The sequence below is a fragment of the Pinus tabuliformis genome, chromosome 4_2 (assembly GCF_031772625.1).
Source record: "Pinus tabuliformis cultivar Carrire ecotype Pingquan chromosome 4_2, CPIR1, whole genome shotgun sequence".
Classification (NCBI taxonomy): Eukaryota; Viridiplantae; Streptophyta; class Pinopsida; order Pinales; family Pinaceae; genus Pinus; species Pinus tabuliformis.
In genome coordinates, this window is record NC_142304.1 from 171433389 (window position 1) to 171458628 (window position 25240).

Genomic DNA, 25240 nt, shown 5'->3' on the forward strand with positions numbered 1-25240 from the left:
CATCCATATAACAAAGAATGATTACTGTCTCTTGCTTCACAACCTTAATATAAAGGTTTGGAACAACAAAACTCTTTGAGAATCCTAATCTTTGTAGGTATGCATCCATCCTAGCATACCATGCCCTTGGCGCTTTCTTGAGGTCGTATAATGCCTTCTTCAAATTGCAAACATATGTCTTTCTGTATTTAACTTCAAATCCCAAGGGTTGCTCTATATCGACTTCCTCATCAATTGTGCCATTTAGGAATCCAGTCTTGACATCCATTTGGTGGATGTTCCATCTCATTGATGCTACCAAAGAGACCAACGAACAAATAGTTGTATACCTTGCTTTTGGAGCAAATATTTCTTCATAATTGATGCTTTCTTGTTAAGAGAAGCTCCTAACCACAAATCTTGCCTTATATTTATCAATACTTCCATCTGTTGCATGTTTGATCTTGTAGAGCCACTTGGAAGTTACCACAGATTTGTCTTCAGGCCTAGGTACGATCTCCCAAACTCCATTCTTCATTATAGATTGATATTCTTCATTCATGGCATCCTTCCATTCTTGGTGATTGACAGCTTCTTCAAAAGTGGATGGCTTTGCTTCAATTAGTTTTGGCACGTAGGTTGTATACCCAAAGTATCATTTGGGATTCTTGCTTTCCTTGAATGTACCTTGAGCTGCTCCATGGCCTTCTACATCTAGAAGTGTAGAATTCAACCAGTTAGTTCTTTTTCTAGTTTTGGGAAATTACCACAGGTTGTATTGGTTCACAGGGACCTTCATCTTCATGGTTTGATTCTTCTTCTTCCCTAGTAACTTCTTCTTTGAATATCGTAAGTTCTTCATCATCAGAGTCCATAGGGAGATCCTTTGATTTCTTGAATGCAATACTTTCGTCAAATATCACATCTCGACTGAATTCTATTCGGTGTCCTTCCTTTATGTCAATCTTATAGGCCTTAGAAGAGTTACTGTAGCCCACAAAGGTTCCCTTCATGCCCGATGGATCCAACTTCTTTCTTTTGTCCTTAGGTATATGTATATAGAGAGCACAAAAAAAAAATTCATAGATCAATATAGACCTCGCTAGAAGATGACTTTACATAGACAAGTATGACTCTTACTTGTCTTGTATATATACCTCGCTTACTTGTCTATGTATATAGAACTCGCTAGAAGAAGCCGAATAGAAGTGCAATAGGTCTCTCTCTTAAGGAGGCTATTCAAGGAAGCGAAAGTAATCTAGGGTTTTTGTAGTAGGGTTGCAAACCTACAAGAAGAGACCAAGATTCTGAAGGAAGCCGAGAAGGAGAAGAGGAAGAGCAGCGTTGGAGAGGAGGCTAGTGACTTGGTCTTGGGAGGACTCTAGAGTCGAGGGTCTTTGTCATGGTCTTGGTGTTCGGCAATTGAAGATCTATAAGAAGAATTTTGTTTGGGTTTTGCTCTCAAAGATTGAGAATTTTTGGCCCTGGCCGACAAGCCTACATACTATGTCTCTTGTCTCTTTATTGTTCATGATATGGTAATTGTCTTGATGAAAAGAACACAATAATAACTACAAGAAAGAGAAGATCATAATCAAGAAGCAAAAGTCTATCACAAGCAATTATCATAAGTAGAGAAATCACCTAACTATTGATGCCCTAGATTTCTCAACATGGTATCACAGCTAAGGTGATAAAGTCTGGGAGGGGCATCTAATCAAAGGAGACACATAAGGATCAAGGTTCAAGAAAGGGATCAAAGCAAGACAAAGAATACTAAGCAAGAGATCAAGATATTCATCATATTGAAACCCTATGTCGAAGAAATCTACTTTAGCAAGAGTCTTGGAATCATCCTCAAGGAGGAAGCAAAAAGAAAGACCAAAACCCTAGAAGCATTTCCGAGATCATCACTCATCCATCATCTAAGGAGTCGAAGCTTTTTCAAAGACTAAGGAAGACTAGATCGAAGAACATTGTCATCATCCTCAAAAGGTTTGCAAGCTCTCTCTCATCAAAGAATCTATTAAAGAATAATCTTCTACTATCTACATCATTATCAAGATTAAGGAGGAAGCAAGTGGAGAAAGTAGCATCTACTCAAGTAAGTATATAACTTCATCTGAATCTATCGAAATGTCTTTTTGCAAAGAGAGCAACAAATTAGTCGGGGCTTCAAATTTTCTTGCATGGAAGAAAAGAACAAACCTAAACCTCATTGAGAATGAAATCATGGATCACATCAAGGGGTCAATAACCCAACCTCCCAAAAAAGATACTCAAGCACTTGCTAAATTCATGAAAGGGGAAGTGAGGGCCAAGAGGATTCTCATAGAATCCATCAAAGACTCTCTCATCCCATATGTATCAAAATTGGACACTTCAAAAGCAATATATGACAAATTGGTAGAGTTGGTTTTCATAAGTACTGCAGGAGAAGTTATCTCTCTAAACGCAGGAACTCTACAAATTGAAGATCTCAAAGGAAGAACAAATAGCCTCATATTTTATGAGGATTTCAGAAATAAGAGATCAACTTCAAGATTTGGGTGAAATAATGTCTAACAAAGAAATGACCATTGTAGTATTAAATGCACTACTAGAGGAATGGGGCAACTCCATTTCAAGTATTTATGGGAAGAAAGAAGCCACCCCTTTCCAGGATCTATGGTCATCATGCAAGATCGAAGAAACTAAACTAAAGGCAAAAATTGATGTGGGATCAAATGAGCAGAATCAAGCATATGTTGCTATGACAAAAAGAAAGGGAAAGTTTTGTAAATTTGGCCCTCAAAAGAAAAAGAAGACCACAACTAAGGTGCAACGTTATGGATGCCAAGAATATTGGCATTAAAGAAGAGATTGGCCTAATATTAAAAGGGGCAATAATAAGAGAAATAAGGAAGAAGCCCATTTTACCGAAGAAATGGAAGAACCTGAAACAAAGAAGCCTAAGAAGGAGGAAGTGAGAGATTGCTACTATGAATGAGATAATCTCCTTCACTAAAAGGTACTCTTCTATTGTGTAAATTATAAGATAGGAAGCATCATATTAGAGTATGGCATCATGGTAGAAGCATTAGAAGAGCTTGTAACATGAAGGATGTTTGGGACAAAATCTATAGCCATGTAGGGCATAGCTCTTGGAAACCTCATTGACAGCTCAAAAGATACTTATGGAAAAAGGAAAAAGTCATCTAGGACAAGGTTCATCATACATTAGTCAATAAGATAACATTTGCACAATAGGATATGCAAGATCCTCCAAATTCTCTGACAGAATCTTCATTGTAAGGTTCACCGATCATGAGGAGAAGCAAGTGTTTCATCAAGAATTCCAAACTTGTGGAATTCATGGGATGATGATATGATGACATAACAGACAGGCAAGTCAATGGAACAAAGCTCCTTCATTCAGAGGAAGTCGCTGGAGGAAGTCTGGATAACCCAAAGGAAAGATGAGGTATGTATGCTTACATGTGATATTATGGAAGTCATGTCATATGGTTGCAGGCAACATGGATCAATGTTCTATCTTGAGAAGCGTGATCAAATAAAGGATCTCCTCCCGCAAAGGATGCAGGAATGCATAGGTCACATATTTACTAGATGAAATCAACATAATGTCCTTATATTGAGTATGAGGTGACTGACTCCAATTAAGAAACTCTAATTGGAAGTTCCTGGGAATGAAATATGTGAAGAAAGAAAGGAAGAGAACATGGAATAAGCAACAATGGTAAAGGCAGTGAACATCTTAAAAAGACCAAGAAGATTTGACTATGGTATCTCGCAAAAAGATATGAAGACTGATGAAAGTTTGGAAAAGATAGAGACCCTTGACGATACATATCTTTAGGAGATGTGTCAACATGTACGTTGGATATTGACGCCTACAAAAAGATGTGATGATGAAAGACCATCACAAAGGTAATTATGATTTAAGTGTTCATTCTTATTTATGAACTAGTATCTGGATGGGCTTATGAAAGGCCGCCAAAGGGAAGAACTGTGGATGTCTTCCAAGAGAACCATGTAGAAGAATGCAAGATCCTTCCGAAGAAGAAATAATGATGAAGGCAGCATAACATGAAGCAACGCCAGATGTAGACTAATGAACCACTTTCTGATGAAAAGAATGATGACATGACTAACTCGTGGAGGAAAGTGATGGTTGTGCCCTATGAAGAAATCCCAAAATATGAAGAATCTGTAACAAATAAATTCATGACATCGAAGGAAGGAGTTCTCAAAGCAGTTGGTTGTCCCATCATCTCAACCTGAGGAGTTGTTGTACATCCCTAACTAAGAGGGAGCCTGGAAAGAAGTTTCCTACTTGGAACAAACTTGGAAATCCCTAAGCCAAGAGGGAGCTTAGGTACATTCCTTCTATAGGAATGAGTACATTCCTTTATTGGAATAGATATGTTCTCCCCAATTGAGAGGGAGAAATAGACACATAATTATGGTCTTCACCTGGGAAGACAGAATGGCAGATTGGGCAATCATTTGGCATTCGATAATCTTTGAGGATGAGATAGGGAATCCAAAATATGAGCAGTCATAGAGGACCGATATTCTTTGAGGATAGGGGAGTCTAAGATAAGAATAGTCTTGATGGAACACACCCTAAGAACTCAGGTGGCGTATGTTCCGAGAAAGACAATGAATAGAGTGTCTATAAATCTTGCCAACATTGAGCTCAAATATTGTGGAGAGATAGAGTTGTTAGTCAAGGCCTTGCTATGTAACAATGCTAGTTGATATGATGTTATACAAATGGGTTACCAATCTGATTCTTCTTATGTGATATTCTTCAAATTGAGAATGACCAAGTACCATTATGAATACCTCCCTAGTTAAGAGGGAGTGTTGAAAAGTGTAACTAGGTTTGGTCTTCATAATGACATGTAATTTTGATTTTATGCAAAGAGATGTAAAGAAGAAAAATAAAATTTATTGTAATACTTGCATCATGGGTTTCATGAGCAAGAGATTTTATTTTAGTAAAGGCTCCCATTGAGAGCCCTCGGGGATATTGTCATCTAGTCATAAAAGTCTAATAGAGTCATTGTCATGTAAACAAGACATGTTACACATTGTAAAGAGTCATACTTGTCTATGTAAAGTCATCCACCAAGACCTTGTCACTAGCCCTCGTCCAGTCAACATACAACAAAGAGAGAATCCTAGAAGATGAAGTCAACGTTCTCTAAAGCTCATGTCGGCCTAAACAGTCATGACCAACGACTATATATACAAGTGTTTGTCCTCATTTGGAGACAAGCAATTTGGTGAAGCAAACCTACTATCATAAGTCCACAAATCATCTAAGAAGGACCCTAAAGAGCAGTGAGGGATGAAGGGAGGATAGCGAAAGGAAGGGACATTTTTGGAGGATTGATTTGGGCTTGTCTACCCTCTCACGTGCGAAGGTAGCAAATCCGAAGGTGTCAAGAGAAGGTCGAAGGATTGCAGTCAATTTGAGGTGATTTTTTTTGGGTAGAAGACCTCGCTAGAAGCTGAGTAGAAGTGTAATAGGTCTCTCTCTTAAGGAGGCTATTCAAGGAAGCGAAAGTAATCTAGGTTTTTTGTGGTAGGGTTGTAGACCTACAAGAAGAGACCAAGATTCTGAAGGAAGCCAAGAAGGAGAAGAGGAAGAGAAGCATTGGAAAGGAGGCTAGTGACTTGCTCTTGGGAGAACTCTCGTTCCAAGGGTCTTTGTCATGATCTTGGTGTTCATCAATTGAAGATCTATAAGAAGAATTTTGTTTGGTTTTTGCTCTCAAAGATTGAGAGGTTTTGGCCCTGGCTGACAAGCCTACATATTGTGTCTCTTGTCTCTTTATTATTCATGATATGGTAATTGTCTTGATGAAAAGAACACAATAATAACTACAAGAAAGAGACGATCATAATCAAGAAGCAAAAGTCTATCACAAGCAATTATCATAAGTAGAGAAATCACCTAACTATTGATGCCCTAGATTTCTCACCAAAATGTGTCCTATATCTAATAGTTCCTTCAACTGAATTTGTAATTTTTGAAGTTCTGGAGCTGTCATTATGTAAGATGTAGTAGGTGCATATGCCTACGAATCCCCTCAACTCGGTCACATTCCAGGGCTCCGGCCAATCCTGGATGGCCCTCATTTTCTCCTCATTCACCCTCACTTTATCTGCACCAATGATATGTCCTAGGTAGAGCATCTTTGTCAACCTAAACTCGCACTTGGTCAATTTGGCGTAAAATTGTTGCTCCTTTAAGATACGCAACACCATCTCCAAGTCTTGCAAGTGCTCCTCCCACGTCCGGATGTAAATCAATATATCATCGAAGAATACCAACACAAACTTCCGCAACTGCCCACAGAATATATGATTCATGCATGACTGAAAGGTGGCAGGTGCGTTGGTCAACCCAAAGGGCATGACCAAAAACTCAAAATGCCCATAGTGGCACCTAAAAGTCGTCTTGGGGATATCATGATGCCTCACCCTAATCTAGTGGTACCCCAAGCACAAATCTATCTTAGAGAAGTACTTGGCTCCTCTAAGCTCATCCATTGGCTCATCAATGCACAGGATGGGTTATTGGTTCTCCAAGGTCTTCTTCTTGAGCGCCTGTAATCAATGCACATGTGCAAAGTCCCATCCTTCTTCTTCACCAGAATAACTGATGAAGTGAAGGGGCTAGAACTTGGCCCAACGTGCCCCAATGCGCACGCTCAATCTCGTCCTTGTAGGCCTTGGGATACCTATAAGGAGTGGTGATCACTGCCTCCACCCCAGGCTCTAGTGCAATGGTGTGCTCAAATCCCCTTTCAAGTGGTTTCCCTGGTGGTATTTCCCCAAACACTACCAAGTATCTATCCAAGATGGCCTGTATGTCTGGGTGAGGTGGCTTGGGCTATCCCCCAACCTCTGAAATTCTCAGCTTCACTGCCCATGCTATGTCCCCATGCCTCAAATCTGCCTCCATCCTGTGCGCTAAAACTATCTATGGAGGGTACAAATGCATGCCCCGAAGAACTACCAGTTTTCCATCAAGCCTTGTGAACTCCATCTCCAATTTCCTCCAATCAATGGTGACCCGGCCGAGGGAGTAGAGCCACTAGACACCCATCTCGGTGTCTGGCACATCCACAACAAAGAAATGATATGTCACCAAGTAGTTGACCATGGTCACTGTCAGAACAGGAACATATCGGGTTCACTGCATAGTCCTATCCCCTGGCACCAGAACTGAGAACCCCTCGAACTCTTCTATAGTGATGCGGCATGCCCCGCCTTTGAACCATCTGGGCATCAATGAAATTGTGGGTGGCCCCACTGTCTACCAAAACTGAGACACGATGTCCCCGCCTCGTGACTCGAATCCTCAAAGTCAAAAATTTGGGAATTCCATGCAAAGAAGAGAGGACTCCCCTAGATGATGCGAAAGGTGCTCCCCCATGTTGTGGTGGTGGTGTTGGTCCCCTCTCTACTTGACTCTCGTTGTCTCCCTCACCAAACTCCAACTCCACATCATCCTCCTGGTCACTATATGAGAAGACCTCAATGTAGTGGGCCTTGCCCGTTGTGCATCAATGGCCTGGTGCCCATGGCTCCCGACAAGTAAAACATAGTTTCCTCCTCCAAAGGTCTCTCCTGGTCTCCTCATCTAATTGCCCACGCCTTTGGGTTTCTTGCTGTGGTGGGGGTCTAGTATCACCTCCCTTTTGTGGGTAGGGAGTCCGTGATGGAATGGGTTCTCTAGTCTTGGGGATTGCCCCCTACAAATCTTTGGCACAAGTCATTGCCTCCTGTAAGGTAGAGGTTCTGCGTGACTTCACCAGTCCGCGCAATGGCTCAAGTAATCCCTCTATGAATGTGTACACCCTCCTAGCATCAGACAGGTCTGGCACCATAACTGAAACCCTCAAAAACTCTTATATGTAATGCTCAGGGTGGCCAGTCTGTCTAAGCTGGGTCAACTCCCTGAAGTGAGCTTTCGGGTCCCTCCTATCAAAACGCTCCACCACTCTCTGTGCGAAGTCCTCATAAGGGGTCACGCTGGCATGCCCCAATGTGGACAAGCCGTGAAACCACCACTCATGTGATTCCCCCTCCAAGTGCAAGGTAACCATTTTGATGGCTTCCACCTCCATCATCCGATTAAGGAGGAAATAAGTATCCAACTTCTCCTCCCAAGCTCGAGTTGTTCACTTGGTAGAGCCATCATATGTGGGGAAGTACATCCTCCCAATAATACGCTGCAACTCTTAATTGTGTGTGCTCAGTCTCCCACTGTACCTACGCTTCTCATTTTGTTTGAGCTGGCAAAAGTCTCTGAATGATAAGGGCTGCTTTGAAATTTTCCCCCATGGATTGCCACTCCCTGAAGAAATCTCCCATGGGCATCTGGTCATTTGGCCCTCCCTCCTCACTAGGTGCTGATGGTAGAAAGGTAGGCAGCGCGGTTTTGGTTGGCCCACTAAAAATTGGTGTGTGAGCGGCTAACGAAGGGTGGTCATACTGTTGTGAGGCCCCTGAAGCCTGTCCAAATAGGAAATCATGATGAAGGCTATTGTCCCTATTTTGTTGTTTGATCTCCTCCAACATCTCCTTCTGTCCCTTAGCCAAATCATTTAGGGCCTTTAAGAGGCTATCGAATGTTGCTTCTTCCTTACTCTTTGACTCCCCCATCTCTGCTACAACTTCTGCCTTCGCACACGTCTTTGTATCAGGTGTAACAATATCCAACTCCCTTTCCCTGCTCCTATACCTCTTTCTCCGGTAAGTCACGTTCTGCCTATCCTCCTCATTCATAGGAAAGTTCCCCCAGAGTTGAGCCAAGATCTGAGCTTTAATACCACCATAATGTTCCTATATAGGAAAAACAGTGATATGCAAAGAAAACAAAAATTACAACACAAATTTTAAACATAATGAACAGCCATGTAAACTCCAGAAATGATAACCAGTTGAGCCATTTTATTAAGCAATTGGAGAAATAGTACAATAGTGTGGAAGGAGTGCACCTGGGCTTGCCTCAATGGCAAGCTTAACAAAACCCAGGTGATAAAATAACAAGCCTAGATGATAAAAACAACAGTTCCAATGATGCTCTGCGCTGCCCCAGAAAACTGCAATGTCTACTGGAAAGAAGCTGCTAAAAACCCCACTTCTGGTGCTCAGAAAATTCTGCAAAATTAATCCCAAGCTCCCCACAAATAACCCACCAAAACCCAGAAAGGGTTTGGGGTTCTAACCCCCGAAATTTGGCCACAAATACCATGTCCTCCTTTGGCAACTGGGAAATACGGCTTGCCTGCAAATATCTGATAGAGCCCTCCAAATCAAACCCAAAAAGGTTGAATTACACTGCCCCAAGGTTCTCCTTATTTCTCCCAGCAAACTCAGCTCCAAAACTCATCCCACCAACTCCCACATGTGCCCAGTGACGGACTTTTGTGCTGGCCCTAGATGTTCCAAATCATGCTTACTTCCCAAACTCCTCCAAAAGGTCGATATCCCACTGAAGTTCCTATACCAAAATTCTCTCAACAATTGCTACTCGGAAGACCCCCAGAATGACTCAAGCATATCCTCTCCTACATCCTCCTGGAATACGCATTAGCTGAGTAAGTGGTTGAATGATAAGTTCTTAATCCCCTCCAGCTCCTCTCCAAATTTGTACGATTTGACCTCCCTAGGGTGGCACTCAAAGTCCCTCAAAGAAAGGGTGAGTTCTCCGCTTGGAAAACTTGGTGCTAAACAGCGAAGTGACTTGGCAAAGCAGCTTGAGCAACAAGAGTGAGTTCAATTGACAAATGACCCAAAATGAGGTTGAGCTTCTCCTATTTATAATTTGTGTGCTTCTATTTCCCACGTGGGCCCCTCCATCTAGCTCTTTGACCTCCCTTCCTTGGCTATTCGAATTTATCCTTAGGCAAGTGTGTTTTTCCTTGAGCATGTGGCCCCCACGCTCCACTAAGCAAGTATTTCGGCCTCCCTTTTTCTCCTAAGTCTTTCTCCCAAAATTTCGTGGGTCCCAATGTTACCAAAAAATGTTAAAATTGTGGAAAAATAAACTTGAGACATTAATTTAGGAAGGGACATTACACAATGTTAAACATATTTTCAAGATATTTACGTTTATTTTCTAATGCCTCATTTTTATGTTGAAGTTTTGCAAGTTTGTATTCTAATCCTTTTATTTGCATCTTATGCATCACCTTGACATTCTTCCATAATAAATATTTGTCCATATGTTGGAAAACCACGTTTTTTATTTTTACATCTGGACAGAAACATAAATTCCATTCTACAAACAAAAGGACATTTAGTCCAAAATGTCAACTTATTTCTAGAGCTCAGATTTCATTTAAATCCCTTTTATAACTTTGATTGGGACTTATTATTTAAGTACCCTTGTATATCCCAATGTAATGAACAAAGTTCGTATACATATGTCAGATAGTCCAAGATCTTTGGAATCTAGTAAAATAATCCATTTTAGGAATACAAAATATATTTTATAAATGTATGAATGAAGAATATATGGTTAGTTACAAATGAAAGCCCTCCTTATATACTAGGCAAGGTGCCCCTCAATGAATATCATGTCCCTTTGGGACATGTCTTTCCAATAACTAATTATTATTTAATTAATCATTAGTATGACTATTACTTTTATTACTTTCATAATCTTATATATTATATTCATAACAGTTCCTCCCCCCATTCCCCACTTTAGGTCACTAGACACAACCATAGCCAAATATGATATACTTCCCTCAATCCTCATGGATGCAAACCTTGACTCCTTCCCCCACTCTATTCCTCAACACATGCACAAACCTACCCCTTGTTCCTCCTTCATAAACTGTTGAGTTAATGATGCATGCAAATCCCTCTACAAACAACTCTATCTAACCCTCGTAAATGATCCATTTTCCTCCACTCACCTTCACCAAACATATCATAAACTCCGTCGCTACAAAAAAGGGCATCTCTCACAGAGGAGACGAGAACTTTCTGTGATCATCTGCCACTCCCCAAAAGCCTCCTAGTGTGCCCTTTTTCCTAACACAACCCCCCCTCCCCCCATTTATAACATTCTTGGACAACCTCTCATCCACGTTTCCTCCCCTCCATTTGTTTGCCACCTTTTATCTGTGCAAGATATTAGGAGAGCAGTCAGAGCTTTGTGTACCAAAAGAGCAGTCGATGAGGAAGGGCTTCACGTCGAATTTCTTAAGAATGCATCCAATCCCTTAAGTCCCATGTCATTGATTTATTTAATCATGTGATATGTCCATCCTTCCCCCCCTCATGGACCAAACACATTATTCATCTAATCCACAAATCATGGAATAGTTTTGATCTGAACAATTACCAGACGATCATGGTGGATCATACATTTTCCAAGCTTTATGCCATAGTCTTAGACTAATGGCTTTCTGAGGAGCTAAAGAATTATCATCTCAGGGCTAGAGGACAAGCAGGTTTCCACCCCAAATACTAGATGATTGATCACATCTTGACAATTTGAGCCATTATTAGGAGGTGGATCATCACTCTTTGAGGTTTTACAATTGTGCTATATAGTTCTAGAAAGTGTTTGACACAGATCCAAGCGAGGCATTATTCTAGAGACTCCACAACATTAGCATATCTGAGACCCTCTATATACCACGATATAATAGGATCTACTAGATGTGGCACCTATAGGAGCCAAAGACTAAAATGCACCTCAATTTTAGGTGCCCCTATACCAGTGTCACAGGGTTCGGCGAACTTAAACCTTCAGGTTCGAAATTTGGCAAACCTCAAAAAAGATTTGAAATTCATTCAAGTTCGCTGAACCTGTTCGAATTCGAACCCCATTCGAACTCAAACCTAAAAGCGAATCTTAAGCCGAATTTAATCGAATTCAAAAGAAAATTGTTGAGGTTCGAATTAGGTTTGGCAGTTGGTTTTCGGCAATCTTCCCGCAAAAAAATCCTTTATAAACAACGTTGCATTAAGGATTTAGCACAGCGAGTGTCGAGTGAGTTCTAACTCCTGAGTGAGTGAGATCTCAGTGCAACCGTGAGTGAGTTGGTGAGATCTGCATGCAGCGTGAGTGAGTTCGTGAGTTCTGTGTGCAGCGTGAGTGAGTTCTGCAAGAGTCGAGGATTCTGAACACTGCCGAGTGTCCACTGTGCAGTCACGCAGTGTCGAGTGCGGTGTGCCCACTGCCCACTGCCTAGTCACTGTGGAGGCTGTCAACTGGTCAAGCAGAGCTGCGGAAGCCCGAGTGGAATCGTGGACAGTGGATTCTCATTCCGTTACGCTCCTACCAGCTAGGTAAGTGCACTGTGCACCTTGATTTGTCTCCATGTGCAGCTATGGAGTAATAGTAAATACCAGTAATTCAGTTCTGTTTTAGTATTTACTGTTTGATCTTGTTTTGTCATTTTCTATGCAGATTCGAAAGTCCTATTGCATTTGTTTTATTGATCTTGTTTTGTCATTTTCTATGCAGATTTTAAAGTTCTTTTGCATTTGTTTTATTGATCTTGTTTTGTCATTTTACCTTGAGGCTTGGTTGTAGCCAGTAGGCTATAATCATGGAAAGTATGTTACATAGGGCTGACTGGTGTGCCGCGTAATGGCTAGTAAAGTGAGCTAGTAACAAAACTACCTTACAGTACATTTAAAAGCCCGGGCTTGAATAGAACATGCCTGCTAAGGCCCCAAGGGTTCCTGTTACTATTGGAGTCTGTTGAGAGCCACCATCAGAGTGATTAAGTTATGAGTGGTTTGTGATATCTCTCAAGTTCCTCCAAGCTTCCAGCTATCTCTTCCTTTAGTCCTTTGACCAGGATATTCATTCCTCTCTTACCACATAGGTCCGATGGTAAACTGGTTTTCTCTCCAGATTCCATTTCTGTTTTTCTTTCTGGGCTTAGAATGTTTCCTAAGATTAGCAGAGGCTAGGTTGTAGAAACTTGAGATAAGATTCAGGTTGATTGTTTGCGGCAGAGGTTTCTCAGTTGAGATGCTGCTTCCTGTACTGGGATTTCCCTAATGTTCTTCTTGATATGTTTGAAATTTGAATTAATGAACACTGACTTGACAGACTATAAGTTGTTTGATGTCCACCTGAAGGTTGTACAGCAGCTTTATATGTCCATTTGCCATTGTCTCATTGTGTTTGCTGAACTGTTTTCTCACTTTCAGGCCTCAACTGCAGCATTAATGGAACCAATAGATATATTAGAAAGGGTGACTAGCGAAGGAAAGCTCCTAGCAAGATCCATGACTAGTTCATAAAGCATATTGAAGTCTGTTTCCAATTTCACTATTGGCTCACTTTGACAAGCCACAACTTCTGATAACTTTGCATTCTTGGATCTCTGAGATTCTATTTGACTTCCCATTCTGCTGCTATCATGAGAAAACGCCACCTTTATATCCTGTATCCGATCACTGCAATAATATATATGGTAGCATCATCACATATTTCAATTTTCTGGTTATCTTCCCTTTTGACAGCTCTTTCATTTCTTTCCAAAGCATTTTTTATCAAATTCGACTGTTTTCTTGGTCGGGCTACATTTTTTTATGCTTTTTCTATAAACAAAAGCATATAGAGCAAATACTGCCTTTTTCTGTATGAAGCTATGAATAATGATAGAGATTATAAGGCCTATTTTGAATCGTAATTTAGTTTGCTCACCACATTTTAAAAACTTATTTCAGTTTTATCCTCATTTGTTTGCATATGGAGGTTTTGAGAGTGACTTATTCTTACTGTTTGTAACTTTGTTGTATTGTAATTTACCAGTGGTTTGTGTCTTATGTCTGTACATTAGCTTCTGCATCTTCTTCAGTTTGAAAAGACTAGCCACTACACTACTACCTGATCCGCACTGCCTTCACATATTTCATACATAGATAGTCTCTGGGTTGTGAGCCTGTGACAATGTGATTGATTGTAAAATCCCCCCAGCTGATAAAAGTTGATTTATTGTAGCCCAAGTTGTTTTTACCCCTACTTCTTTACTCATTTAATTTCATTATTTTCTTTATGAGAAAACCATGCTCGAAATAGTCAACAGAACCTAGTTTTTTCCAATTTCTTCAGGGTCAAATTCACTCTAAAAACCTGTAATAGTGTAATGGGCTGCAACTTTCTGTTTTTATATTGTAATCTCTCTTTTTTCTTGGTGAAAAAGTACTATTTTTAACATGAGAATCTCTCAAATTTCATGCTCATGCTTTACATAGCAGTTAGGAATGAAACTGACGTGCTAATTCAAGTTTTATTTGTATTTGAATTTCACTATTTTATCATCTATTTAAATTGTAATCCTAATATGCCAACAAAAATGCAGACATATTTGTCATGGCACCTCCAAAGTCAATGGCAGAAGGATGGAAATATGTGGAGAAATTGGACGGGCCTCATGGGAGGCAATTGAAATGCAAGCTATGTAATGATGAGTTTTTTGGATCTTTAACTAGAGTGATGGACCACTTACTTTCTGTCACTAATGGCAAAGGAGGTGGTGTTGAAGGTTGCAAGAATGTGCCTGCAAAGCTCAAGGAGACACTTTAGAAAGATTATGACAATATACAAAAGGCTAAGAAAATGAATGAAAACAAAAGACAACGTGTTCAAACAGAAATTACAATGAATTACAATTCATTTTCTGCACTTTCTTCAAGCATGGTTGGTGTTGGGAGTTCATCTCAGTCAAGGATCGGTAAATCAAGTGGGACATCCACATTAAGTTCCCTTTGGAAACCCATGCAGAAACAAGAAGTTGATGATGTTGTAGGTGATATGTTCTTTGAATCTGCAATTCCATTTAATGTGGTAAGAAGCTCTTACTTCATCAATGCATGTAAGATGATGGCAGGGTTTGGTAAAGGATATGTCCCTCTTAGTTCTGAGACTATAAGGACCACTCTTTTGAAGAGGTCAAAATAAAGAGTTACAAACAATTTGCAAAAGATCAAAGACTCTTGGAAGGAAACAAGGAGCACACTTTTATCAGATGGTTGGTCAGATATGAATCATAGACCTCTTATTAATGTGTTGGTTTATTGCCCTAAAGGGTTACTTTTTTTTAAAGTAGTTGATGCATTAGGGAATAAGAAGACCTCTGATTTTATTTTCTAGATATTAGATGAAGCTATTCTTGAGGTTGGAGAAGAAAATTGGTCCAGGTTATAACTGATAGTGCTTCAAATTGTGTCGGAGCAGGAAAAATGATCATAGATAAATACAGAAAAATATATTGGACACCTTGTGCTGCTCATTGTCTCGACTTACTGTTACATGACTTGGCAAAGTTTCCATGGATTAACGAGACAGTTCGGAGGGGGAAACAAATTTCTCACTTCATATTTAACCATCAACTCACATTGAGCTTATACAGAGTAACGCATCTAGAGAGTTGCTTAGACCTTGTGACACTAGGTTTGCCATATATTACATTACTATCAAAAGGCTAGTTGAAGAAACAGGGAGTATAAGAGGTGTCTTTTGCAACAATGAGTGGGAAAAATCTCATCTTTCAAAGGAAACTAAAGGAAAGGAGTTGGAATAGGTGATTTTAGGGAATGCTTTTTGGGACAATGCTCAGAAGGTCTTCAAAGTATGTGAACCAATTGTTGATATGCTTCGCATGGTTGATAGTGATACCCCTTCCATGGGTTTTGTTTATGAGGGCATGGATCGTGCTAAAGAAGCCATTGCAAAATCTTTTAATAATGAGGAAAATGAGTACACTACAATATGGGAGGTGATTGATGAAAGATGGAAGATGTTGCACAATCCTTTACATGCAGCAGCTTGTTATTTGGATCCTAGACTCTTTGGGATATAAAGAACAAATGACACAGAAGTCATGAATGGCCTTTATGATGCAGTTGAACGGTTGGTTCCTGATCTAAAAGAATGGAGAAGAATTTGAGAGCAGCGCCGAGCATACAGGTTGGAAGAGGGAATATCTGCAAGGTCTAGTGCAGTACAAGATAGGCCTAATATTCCTCCAGGGAGATGGTGGCAGTTTTATGGATCAGCGACTCCTAAATTGCAACATTTTGCAATTCGTGTTCTGAGCCAGGGATCAAGTGCCTCTACTTGTGAAAGGAAAAGAGATCTACTTCCTTCAATCATATCATAAGCGAACAAATCCAATTTGAAATGACAATATGATCCCCGTCACTTCCATGGCTTTTTACTTTCTGCTTGTTAGATGAGTATGAATTTGACAGGTGAAATAGGATTTATGTTTTTTACAATTTTAATCTAGGGAAGAGAAAGATAGGTGCATAATGACATAAAATAAATACCTCGGAAATCAAATCCTCCTTGCTTCTTTTCCAACCTCTTATTGTAAACAACCTGCAAGTGAAAAACTATCAGAAGTTCAAGAACTAACCACATATCCTAAGAATTTGTAAAAGTAGTACAATAAGCTAAAGAGAGAGAGAAATGAATTGTTGAATTAAAAAAGTCAAAGAGACTGCCTAAACAAATTTTGAATGTAGTGTTATCAGACTTAAGTGGAAAATTACAAGCCATTTATTAATTTGTAAGAGTAGCTATCAACATTCCTTTTAGATGAAAATTTTGAAAGTATCATAGGTAATTATGATCATTGTTTGTGCACTTTAAAGATAGACATAAATTAAAACATGAGAAAATGGCATTAACGCATGCAATTAGGATCAATCATACACTCAATGATATCCAAATCGGTTTCAAATCCACAACTAAGTTTCTCTCTTATAGGTTCAACAGGCTGTTATACAATTAGGTTTCTTATTCCTGCACAAACTTCAAAGTGTAACAGTGAAGGAGACTGAATCATGATTGATCATACACTCAATTTAAGCCAAATTGATTTTCTATCCAGAACTAAGTTGCTCTCTTATAGGTTCAGTAGCTTGTTATACAGTCAGGTTCCTTGTAAGTAACCACAATCGCAGAGTGAAGGATAGAGAAATAGTTGTTCCTTCAAAGATTTTATCCCTAAATTAATCAATACTACATACTTACAAATTGTTGCAAAATCGAGCATTGAAAATAGAGATAAATATTAAACTTTATGACTTTAGCCTAATTCTTCTACTTTAGGGCTTTATCCTACAACAGACTAACTTAACAAATTTAGCTCTTCTTGAAGGCTGGAAGGGATCACTCTGCTAGGGTTTACATTATGGGACTTTGCATATGAAATTTTTGCAAGATTAATTGTCCTTGCCACATTTACTGGCCATCTAATCTTTGTTATTGCCAGATCTGACAGATTTTATTGTTGTGACCTTACCTGAAAGCGCTACATCAGCGGCAATAAGGCTAGTAGGCAGCCAAATTGCCACCCTACTGCCTGATATCTCTCTACAGGGACTTTTTGTGGAGGTGTTACCCCTATGTCAGTGGGGGTACAAAGACCTTTTCAGTATATAATTTACCACCAATGTAAGCCCAAGGTCACAAGTCAAAGCCTTGTAAAAACTCTCTGAGGTGTTGAAAAGTGTAACTACATTCGGTCCTCATAATATCATGTGTAATTGTGATTTTTATGTAATTGATTAAAAGAAGAAAAATAGATGATTATTATGCTTGTCTCATGGGTTTCATGAGCAAGGAATTTTATTTTAGTGATAGGTCCCATTGTGAGCTTTTAGGATTTGTCATCTAGTCATAAAAGTCAATTTGAATCTATGAAGAACCCTTCTTGGGAATATTACAGTTGTGTATGAGTCATTAATATGTATAGGATAAGCCCTCCAAGGCCAAGCGAAGTATCCTCCTCATGTCGGCTTCAAAAAGATTATTACAAATTCCAAATGACACGTTGGTTGAGCTTACAGTCATGTCAGCATAATTATGATGGCAAACAAGTATAAATAGGCAGCTCGACCTATTTCAGAAGTCAGATTTTTGGAAAACAGTCTGAAGTGCGAAGTACAGAATTTCAGAGAATTTCGGTGCATGAAGTCTGAAGTTAATCAGTGCGAAGTGTTGTAAAATGTAACTAGGTCCGGTCTTCATAATGACATGTAATTGTGACTTTTGTAAATGATGTAATGAAGAAAATAAAATTATTATTGTGAGCCTTGCCTCATCGGTTTCATGAGCAAGTGATTTTATTTTAGATGGCTCCCATTGACAGCTTTAGGATTTGTCATTTAAGTCAAATAGTCAATGTCATGTATGAAGAGCCCTTCTTGGGTATGTGTCAAAGACTCAAATGTATTTGAGTCAATAACATTGTCAAATAGCCCTCCAACGACAAGCACTAATACTCCTCTTCAAGTCAGCCTTAAATCAGAAAAAATAATTCATGTCCGCTCACTCAAGGAGACACATGCATTCGATTATCAAGTCGGCTCATAATTATATGGATGAATTACTATATAAAGGAGGCTAGGCTCTTCACATTAGCACAGTTCAGATTTTGTTTATCTCTGAAATTTCAAAGAAAACAAGTTCGGATTTCTGAGATTCTTGAAGACAGTAATAAGTTTGTATACACCACAGTATGGAAGTAAGTTCAGACAGAGGATGAAGAGACATCTAAGGGAAAGCGAGGATCTGTCTAGGGACAGCAAGAACATATTTCTCTGAAGTTCTCGGATAGGCTAAACAGAAGTTCAGATCTCCAATACTGAAATGAATTCGGATAATGAAGGCTGCAAGGATATGTCTCAAGGGTGATCACAGTAAAAGATGAAGTTCGGATCTCTCCCAGAATTCGGACCACAGAATAAGAGACAGTTAGATGTATCTCTGAAGTTCGTATGGATGGAGACAGTGACATGACAGTTCGTTGCTATGACAGAGATGATCTCAGTTTGTGTGCTATGGATCGAAGAAGGTCGAGATGGAAGAAGAGTTGAGAAGAAGGCTGACTGTCTTGAGAGCCTGTGTCTTGGTCTTGGAGTGGCTAATAGGTCAAGGGTCTTGGTCTTGGTATTTGTCAATTGGAATCTCTAGAAGAAGAATTTGTGCGGGTTTTCCTCTCAAAGAGTGAGAGGCTTTGGCCCTGGCTCATAGCCTACATGCTGTGTCTCTTGTCTATTTATGTTCATGCATTGTTTACTGTTTGATGAAGAAGAACACTAATAATCTAACAGCAAGAAGATACTAATCTAAAGAAGTAAAAAGCATTCACAAGCAGGCACTAATAAAAGAGAAATCACCTAATGCTAATACCCTAGATTTCTCAACACGAAGGTCATCAAATTGAAGTCCTACAATCAGCAAGGAATAGGAAAGGAGCAGCAAGGATTTTAGCTCTGTTTTTGGGACTGTTAGCTACAGAAAAAGGACCGAATTGCAGAAGGAATATTAGCCGAATTACTGAATGAGGATAAGCCGAGTCAAGATAGGAAAGGTCTCTACCATAAGCGAAGGAAATCTAGGTGCACAAGAAGGCCACCTACATGTACTAGGGCCTCTGAAATAGGCCCAAAAAGCTGCAGGTCTGAAGCAAAGACAAGGAAGCCGAAGCACAAGTAGAAGGAGCAGGCAATTGATTATCTTTGACTCTAAATAGAGGTCAAATCAAGAACCTTGGTATCTTGGTCTTGGAGAGATTGAATAGGTCAAGGGTCTTGGTCTTGGTATTCGTCAATTGGGATCTTTATAAGAAGAATTGTGTGGGTTTTCCACTTAAAGAGTGAGAGGTTTTGGGCCTGGCTGATAGCCTATACTTTTGTGTCTCTTGACTCTTTATGGTTTATGCATTGGTAGTTGTTTGATGAAGAAAAACACCAATAACCTAAGTAAAAGAAGATCCTAATCTAAAGAAGTAAAAAGTACTCACAAGCAGTTACTAGTTGAAGAGAAATCACTTAATTGCTATACACTTGATTTCTCAACATGGTATCAGAGCTAATGTGACTAAGAAAAGGAAGGGCATCTTATCAAGGGATACTCAAGAATCAAATCTCAAGGAAGGCATCACAGCAAAGATCATCTTGAAGTCAAAAGAAGCATCATAACCCTATATCAAAGAAGTCTACAACAAAGTATTGGGATCATCATCAAGACAAGAAGGCCAAAACCCTACATCTACACAAGTTGAAGAGATCTACGAATCAAGTTAAAAGACTATTCATCCAAAGGAAGCTACATCAAAAGGCAATGTCATCAAGACTCAATCGTTGAAACAAGTTCCTTACCATTAAAGACATCACCAAGAAGTCATCACTGATCTTCATCAACAAGACTTCACCATCAAAAGGGATCTCCCTCTTTGTGAGATCAAGGATCATTATTGAAGAAAACTATCTTCAACAAAAGAAGCTTTCTATTCTCTATGTCATCGTCAACATCAAGGAAGCAACAAGGACAAAAGAGCATCCTATCAAGTAAGTATATGACCTTATCTGAATCTGTCAAAATCTCTTTTCGCAAGGAGAGCAACAAATTGGTTGGGGCTTCAAACTATTTTGCATGGAAGAAAAGGACAGATCTAAATCTCATTGAAAATGAGGTCATGGATCATGTCAAAGGATCTATCGCAAAACCAGGAGTGGAAGATGCTCAAGTTCTTACCAAGTATATGAAAGGGGAAGTTAGGGCTTAAAGGATTCTCATAGAATCCATCTAGGGTCCCCTCATCCCATATGTATCTAAATTTGCAACTTCAAAAGAAATCTATGACAAACTGGTAGAGTTGTATTCCATAAGAACTGTTGGAGAAGTCATATCATTAAGGCAAGAAATATACAAGCTGAAGATGTCTAAGGAAGATGGAATAGCCTCATACTTTATGAGGATATTTGAGATCCAGGATCAACTACAAGAATTGGGAGAAGTCATCTCTGATAGTGAAATGACTACAATGGTATTAAATGCACTACCGAAGGAGTGGGGTAACTTTACTTCAAGTATTTATGGGAAGAAAGAAGCCACTCCATTCCAAGATCTATGGTCACCACGCAAGATTGAAGAATCTAGACCAAAGGCCAAATCTGATGTGGGAGCACGTGAGAAAAATCAAGCTTATACTGCAATGACAAGAAGAAAGGGACAATTTGGAAAGTTTGGTGCTCAGAAAGAAAGATAAAATATAAAAAAAAAAAAAAAAACAAAGCTAAAATCCAAAGCTATGGGTGTCAAGAATATGGACACTACAAAAGGGACCGTCATAAGATCTGTTAGAGTCAGTCTTTCCAGCCTTCCTCCAGTGATCAAATATGCTCTTACAAAGTGGTCTCAGAGTTTTCAAGGTCAAATTTTGTCATTTCATAGAGTTTTCAAGCAAAATTTGGTCACTAGGCATTAGGTCTAGGGTTTGCTCCCACTCTTTTCAAAGTTGCCCAAATGCCCATCTATGTCATTATTCAGCTGAGTCTATCATCATTCATAGGGTTGTCATCATCATGTCAGTGTCGAATGAGTCATTTTACACCTTCTTCATGCTTCAGTTGCGCCTAGGTAAGGTCATTTCCCTCTCCTAGGGTTTTGAAAGCTAATTTCTCTTGGACGGTCAAATCATTGACAAAACTTGTATCCAGATGTTCATACACCTTCCCCTATCCTTCATGTACCTTATCAAACACTTCCCATCCCTTAGATCCGCCAAATTCCTCATTTTTGCACAAACCCTAGTTTCTAGCTACAACCTGGCAATTTTCTAGGTTTGGCCTGTGTTTTGCCCTTTTGGACCCCTTCCCCTCACTCAATCTCTGAGATTCCATTTTCCCCTGCTTCCTAACATCCCTCCCCACTCCCAAAAATTTCCCCAAGAATTTAAAAGCCTCTTATCCCCTTCATTTCGCTTCATTTCGACAAAATCCCTTGTTTCACACATCGGGACAAGTCGCACTCAAATGATGTTCCAGAGCAATAAAAGATGAATTTTGGAAAACTGAGAGAGGTTTTTGTCCATAACATGCCAAAGAAGAAAAACCTCCTTCACTTTTTGCACAGGTGTCATGGTTTTAGAGAAATGTTAAAATTACAATCGTCGGATCCAAGGAGGTTGGCCAAGGCTCTAAAACGACGGAAAAGGCCCGATCCACTCCAAATTTTGGCCAAAGCCTCTTTGACTGAGCATGGTACTTTATTGGGGACTCTCAGCCCAAATTTCAAGAAATTTGGAGAAAATTTTGTTAATTGTGAATTTTTTGTGCCATTTACAGGTTTTCTCCATTAACGGGTCTCACCCCCCGCGCGACCCTTCATCATGGCAACTCCATTTTGCAAAAACTCAGCATTTCCAGATTTGTCATGAGAAGTTACATATTCTCATCAATGGACTTGAGATTTTATGAAGTTTTGGGCCTCCAGAAAGTCAAAAAACAAGCAAAAATTGACTTTCTGCCACATTTTTGAGTTGCAGAAAGCAGTCTTGGGAGATTGCAATTTTGGAGGGGCAAATGACCACCAAATTCAAAAATTCCAGTTGGGTTGGAAAGTAGACTCACAGACCTTTCCAACAAGCCTACTCTTGCTCAATTTGGACACCGGGAAGTGCCCCAAATATGGTCCCAAAGGCGCGCGACCCGTCAGGCAGAGGCGCGCGACCCGTCAGGCAAACTTCTCCAATTTTCAGTGTACAGCTCAGAAAAACGCAGTTTGACCCTGTTTGACTTTTTGGGGTGGATTATTAGGCTCTTTGATGTAATTATTGTACTTTTATGATACTTTTACTCTTATGTACCTCTTCTAGAAGATTCATTCATGAAAAGGGTGAAAATTAAATGAATGAATTGGTTTCCAAGTTTATAGAGGCAAGTTGTTTTGACTGCCTAGTTTGTAGTGCTTAGTTTAGAAGTGGTTGAAACAGCTCCTAGGATAATGAGCTCGACCCCTAGAGGCAAGGGAAGAGGTTGGCTTGCCTATATTATGTATTTTCTCACTCATTTTCAGGAGTTGGAAGGTTGGACTCTTGAGGGAGTAGCTATCATTGTATTATCCACTGTATCTCTGCAATTTTTGGCTAAGGAAGACCAGGGTTTTGCAGTCTTTTTTGGGATTCTTGTGGTTACATGTATTGATGGTGTGTTTCTCTAGGTACCTGTAAGTGTGTTATGTGAATCATTTCCTTTCTTTTCCTTCTGCACATTAAGCAAACGAAGTGTTAAAGTAAGAATTCATGACTGTCATGCTCTGCTTTTAAGTTTGTTTAATTTCAATGTTTTCTACTGTTTAAGGAGAATTCAAAGTTATTGTTTGCTCTCCTTAGCTCCTCACCTGTCATTCCTGACCATCCACCTCAATCAAAGGCATCAATATTGTCTCCTACCTCGCCCCAAAGAACCCCCTGCAGAAACTGTGTCCAATCCCCGCACCCAAAATTGCCATCCCCTCAATTTGCCACCAAAAACCCTAAAAACCCCAAATCAACCTTTTTGATCAGTTTACTAGCCTAAAATCAGTGTTACCCTATTGGTCATCTCATCCATTGAAGATTTCACCGAGATAGACCGGAGAGAGCCCTCTCCAGCCCCGTAGGGCTAGCTACGAGGCTAAGTGGTTTGATGTTGCCTTGAGGTTTACCTTTCTCAGCCTGAGGTGAAATTTCAAGCGCTAACAAGATCAAGAAAGGCAATAACAAAAGAAGATGAGAAGAAGCTCATATCACCAAAGAAGTGGAGGAAGCCAAAAAGAAGAAGTCCAAGATGGAGGAAGTAAGAGATCTTTACTATGACTAAGATAGTCTTCCTCACCTTAGTACTTTCCAAATTCCTAAGTCTTTTATTGTAAGGTAAGGCTATAATGATTCATTGGATAGGATGCATCAAGGCATCATAGAAGCATTGGGAACAAGAACTCAGGACAACGTCATAGGGAAGCATGAAAGACAGTTAGAATCAACGATATAGCTCTTGGGAATCTCATTGGGAACAAAAGTGCCAAGGTCATCTAGTACAAGGTTCATCATACATTTGTCAAAAGGAAACATTTGTTGATGATGAAAGCATGATGACTTAGATATGGTAATTTGGAAGGGTCCTCTTTCTTTCTCCATCTGTTGATGTACGCAGTAGGGTTTACTTCAATGTCAAGAAAAGAATCTTTATGAGCTGTTGCAAATGTTGGTGCTGGTTGTACTGCCAATTCAATACCATCTAATAATTCCCACTTAAAGATTTGGAACATGTTGGTGGTTGTTTCAATTGTATGTTGTATCCATAATCTGCAGTGATCGTTGATGTTGTCTTTTTCTTGCCAAGCCAAATCAAAATTAAATGTTGTACAAAACCTTGTAGATAACAACAAACTGATTAAACAGATTGTATCTTCAATCCAATTTCCTGACATTATTCCAATGGTGACTAAGGCTTTTTTATTAACAGAAAATTTTAAAACCTTATTGTCTCCTTGCAAAGTATTCAGCTTTTTGAGAATGTGTATTTTCTCAGTCAATTTGCTTTTGTTGAATTCTTTCAACCAATTGATTATCTTTTGTATTTCCTCTTTGTTATCTGCAATCATAGTCATTTCAGAGAAACTATTTTCAAATACCTGTGCAAAAGGATTTGGGATAATGGCATTCCTGAATTCCATACTCTGATAATCCCATGGTGATGAGAATATCCTGATATACTGAAAAGTTCTTTCAATGCATTGGGATGTTCTGATCATCCTTTTCTTTGTGCATAATCCTTCTTTAATTTCCCAATTGGCAAATTGTTCGAAAATCTCATATTGAGGGAAAGTATCTGTACTTTCAAAATGTTCAATAAGCCTTTGTAAGAATGAGGCTTCTAATTCATCAAACAGATCTGGGATCCTTAATGTTAACATAAATTTACCAACATCTTCCTTGATATTAATTTCTTCAAGATCCATCATCTTTGCACTAGTAAAGATTTCTAATGCAAAATCAATGCTGCCAATTAACTGATAATAATTCAAAATCTGCAAGACCCATATCATTGGCGTGTATACTGGATGGACCATAAATCATCAAGCGTTCTAAAATATACTTTCACCTTCATGTTTGGGAGAGAATAAATCTTTACCAATTCTAGATCAAGTCCTAGAAGAGTACCAATATTCTTTGATTGCCATGCCTGGCATCTTTGGATCCATTGGTTTCTTCGTAATCTTAACCCAACTATCTTCTTGATTTCTGTACAGAGATATTCACAAAATTTCTCTAACTTGAATCTATATACAAAGGTAGAAAAATCATCTTGTTTACCTGGTAACTCAAATATGCTTTGCTAGGGTTCTCTGTTGCTGCTAATCCTATGAGTTTTGTTCATGTCTCTTGTAAGAGCGTTTGCAATATAATTAGAATTT

The 25240-nt window shown here is 39.4% G+C and overlaps 1 protein-coding gene across 2 annotated transcripts in view; it reads right to left on the reverse strand.

Moving 5' to 3' along the window:
* Positions 1–25240, reverse strand: part of LOC149168728 (Mitochondrial inner membrane translocase complex, subunit Tim44-related protein) — a 453829-nt gene that overhangs the window by 283904 nt on the left and 144685 nt on the right. For both annotated transcript variants that reach the window (XM_089428390.1, XM_089428389.1), the window contains exon 6: positions 16318–16369. In XM_089428390.1, coding sequence (XP_089284516.1) covers positions 16318–16369 — 52 coding nt within the window. The remainder of the gene's footprint in view (positions 1–16317; positions 16370–25240) is intronic.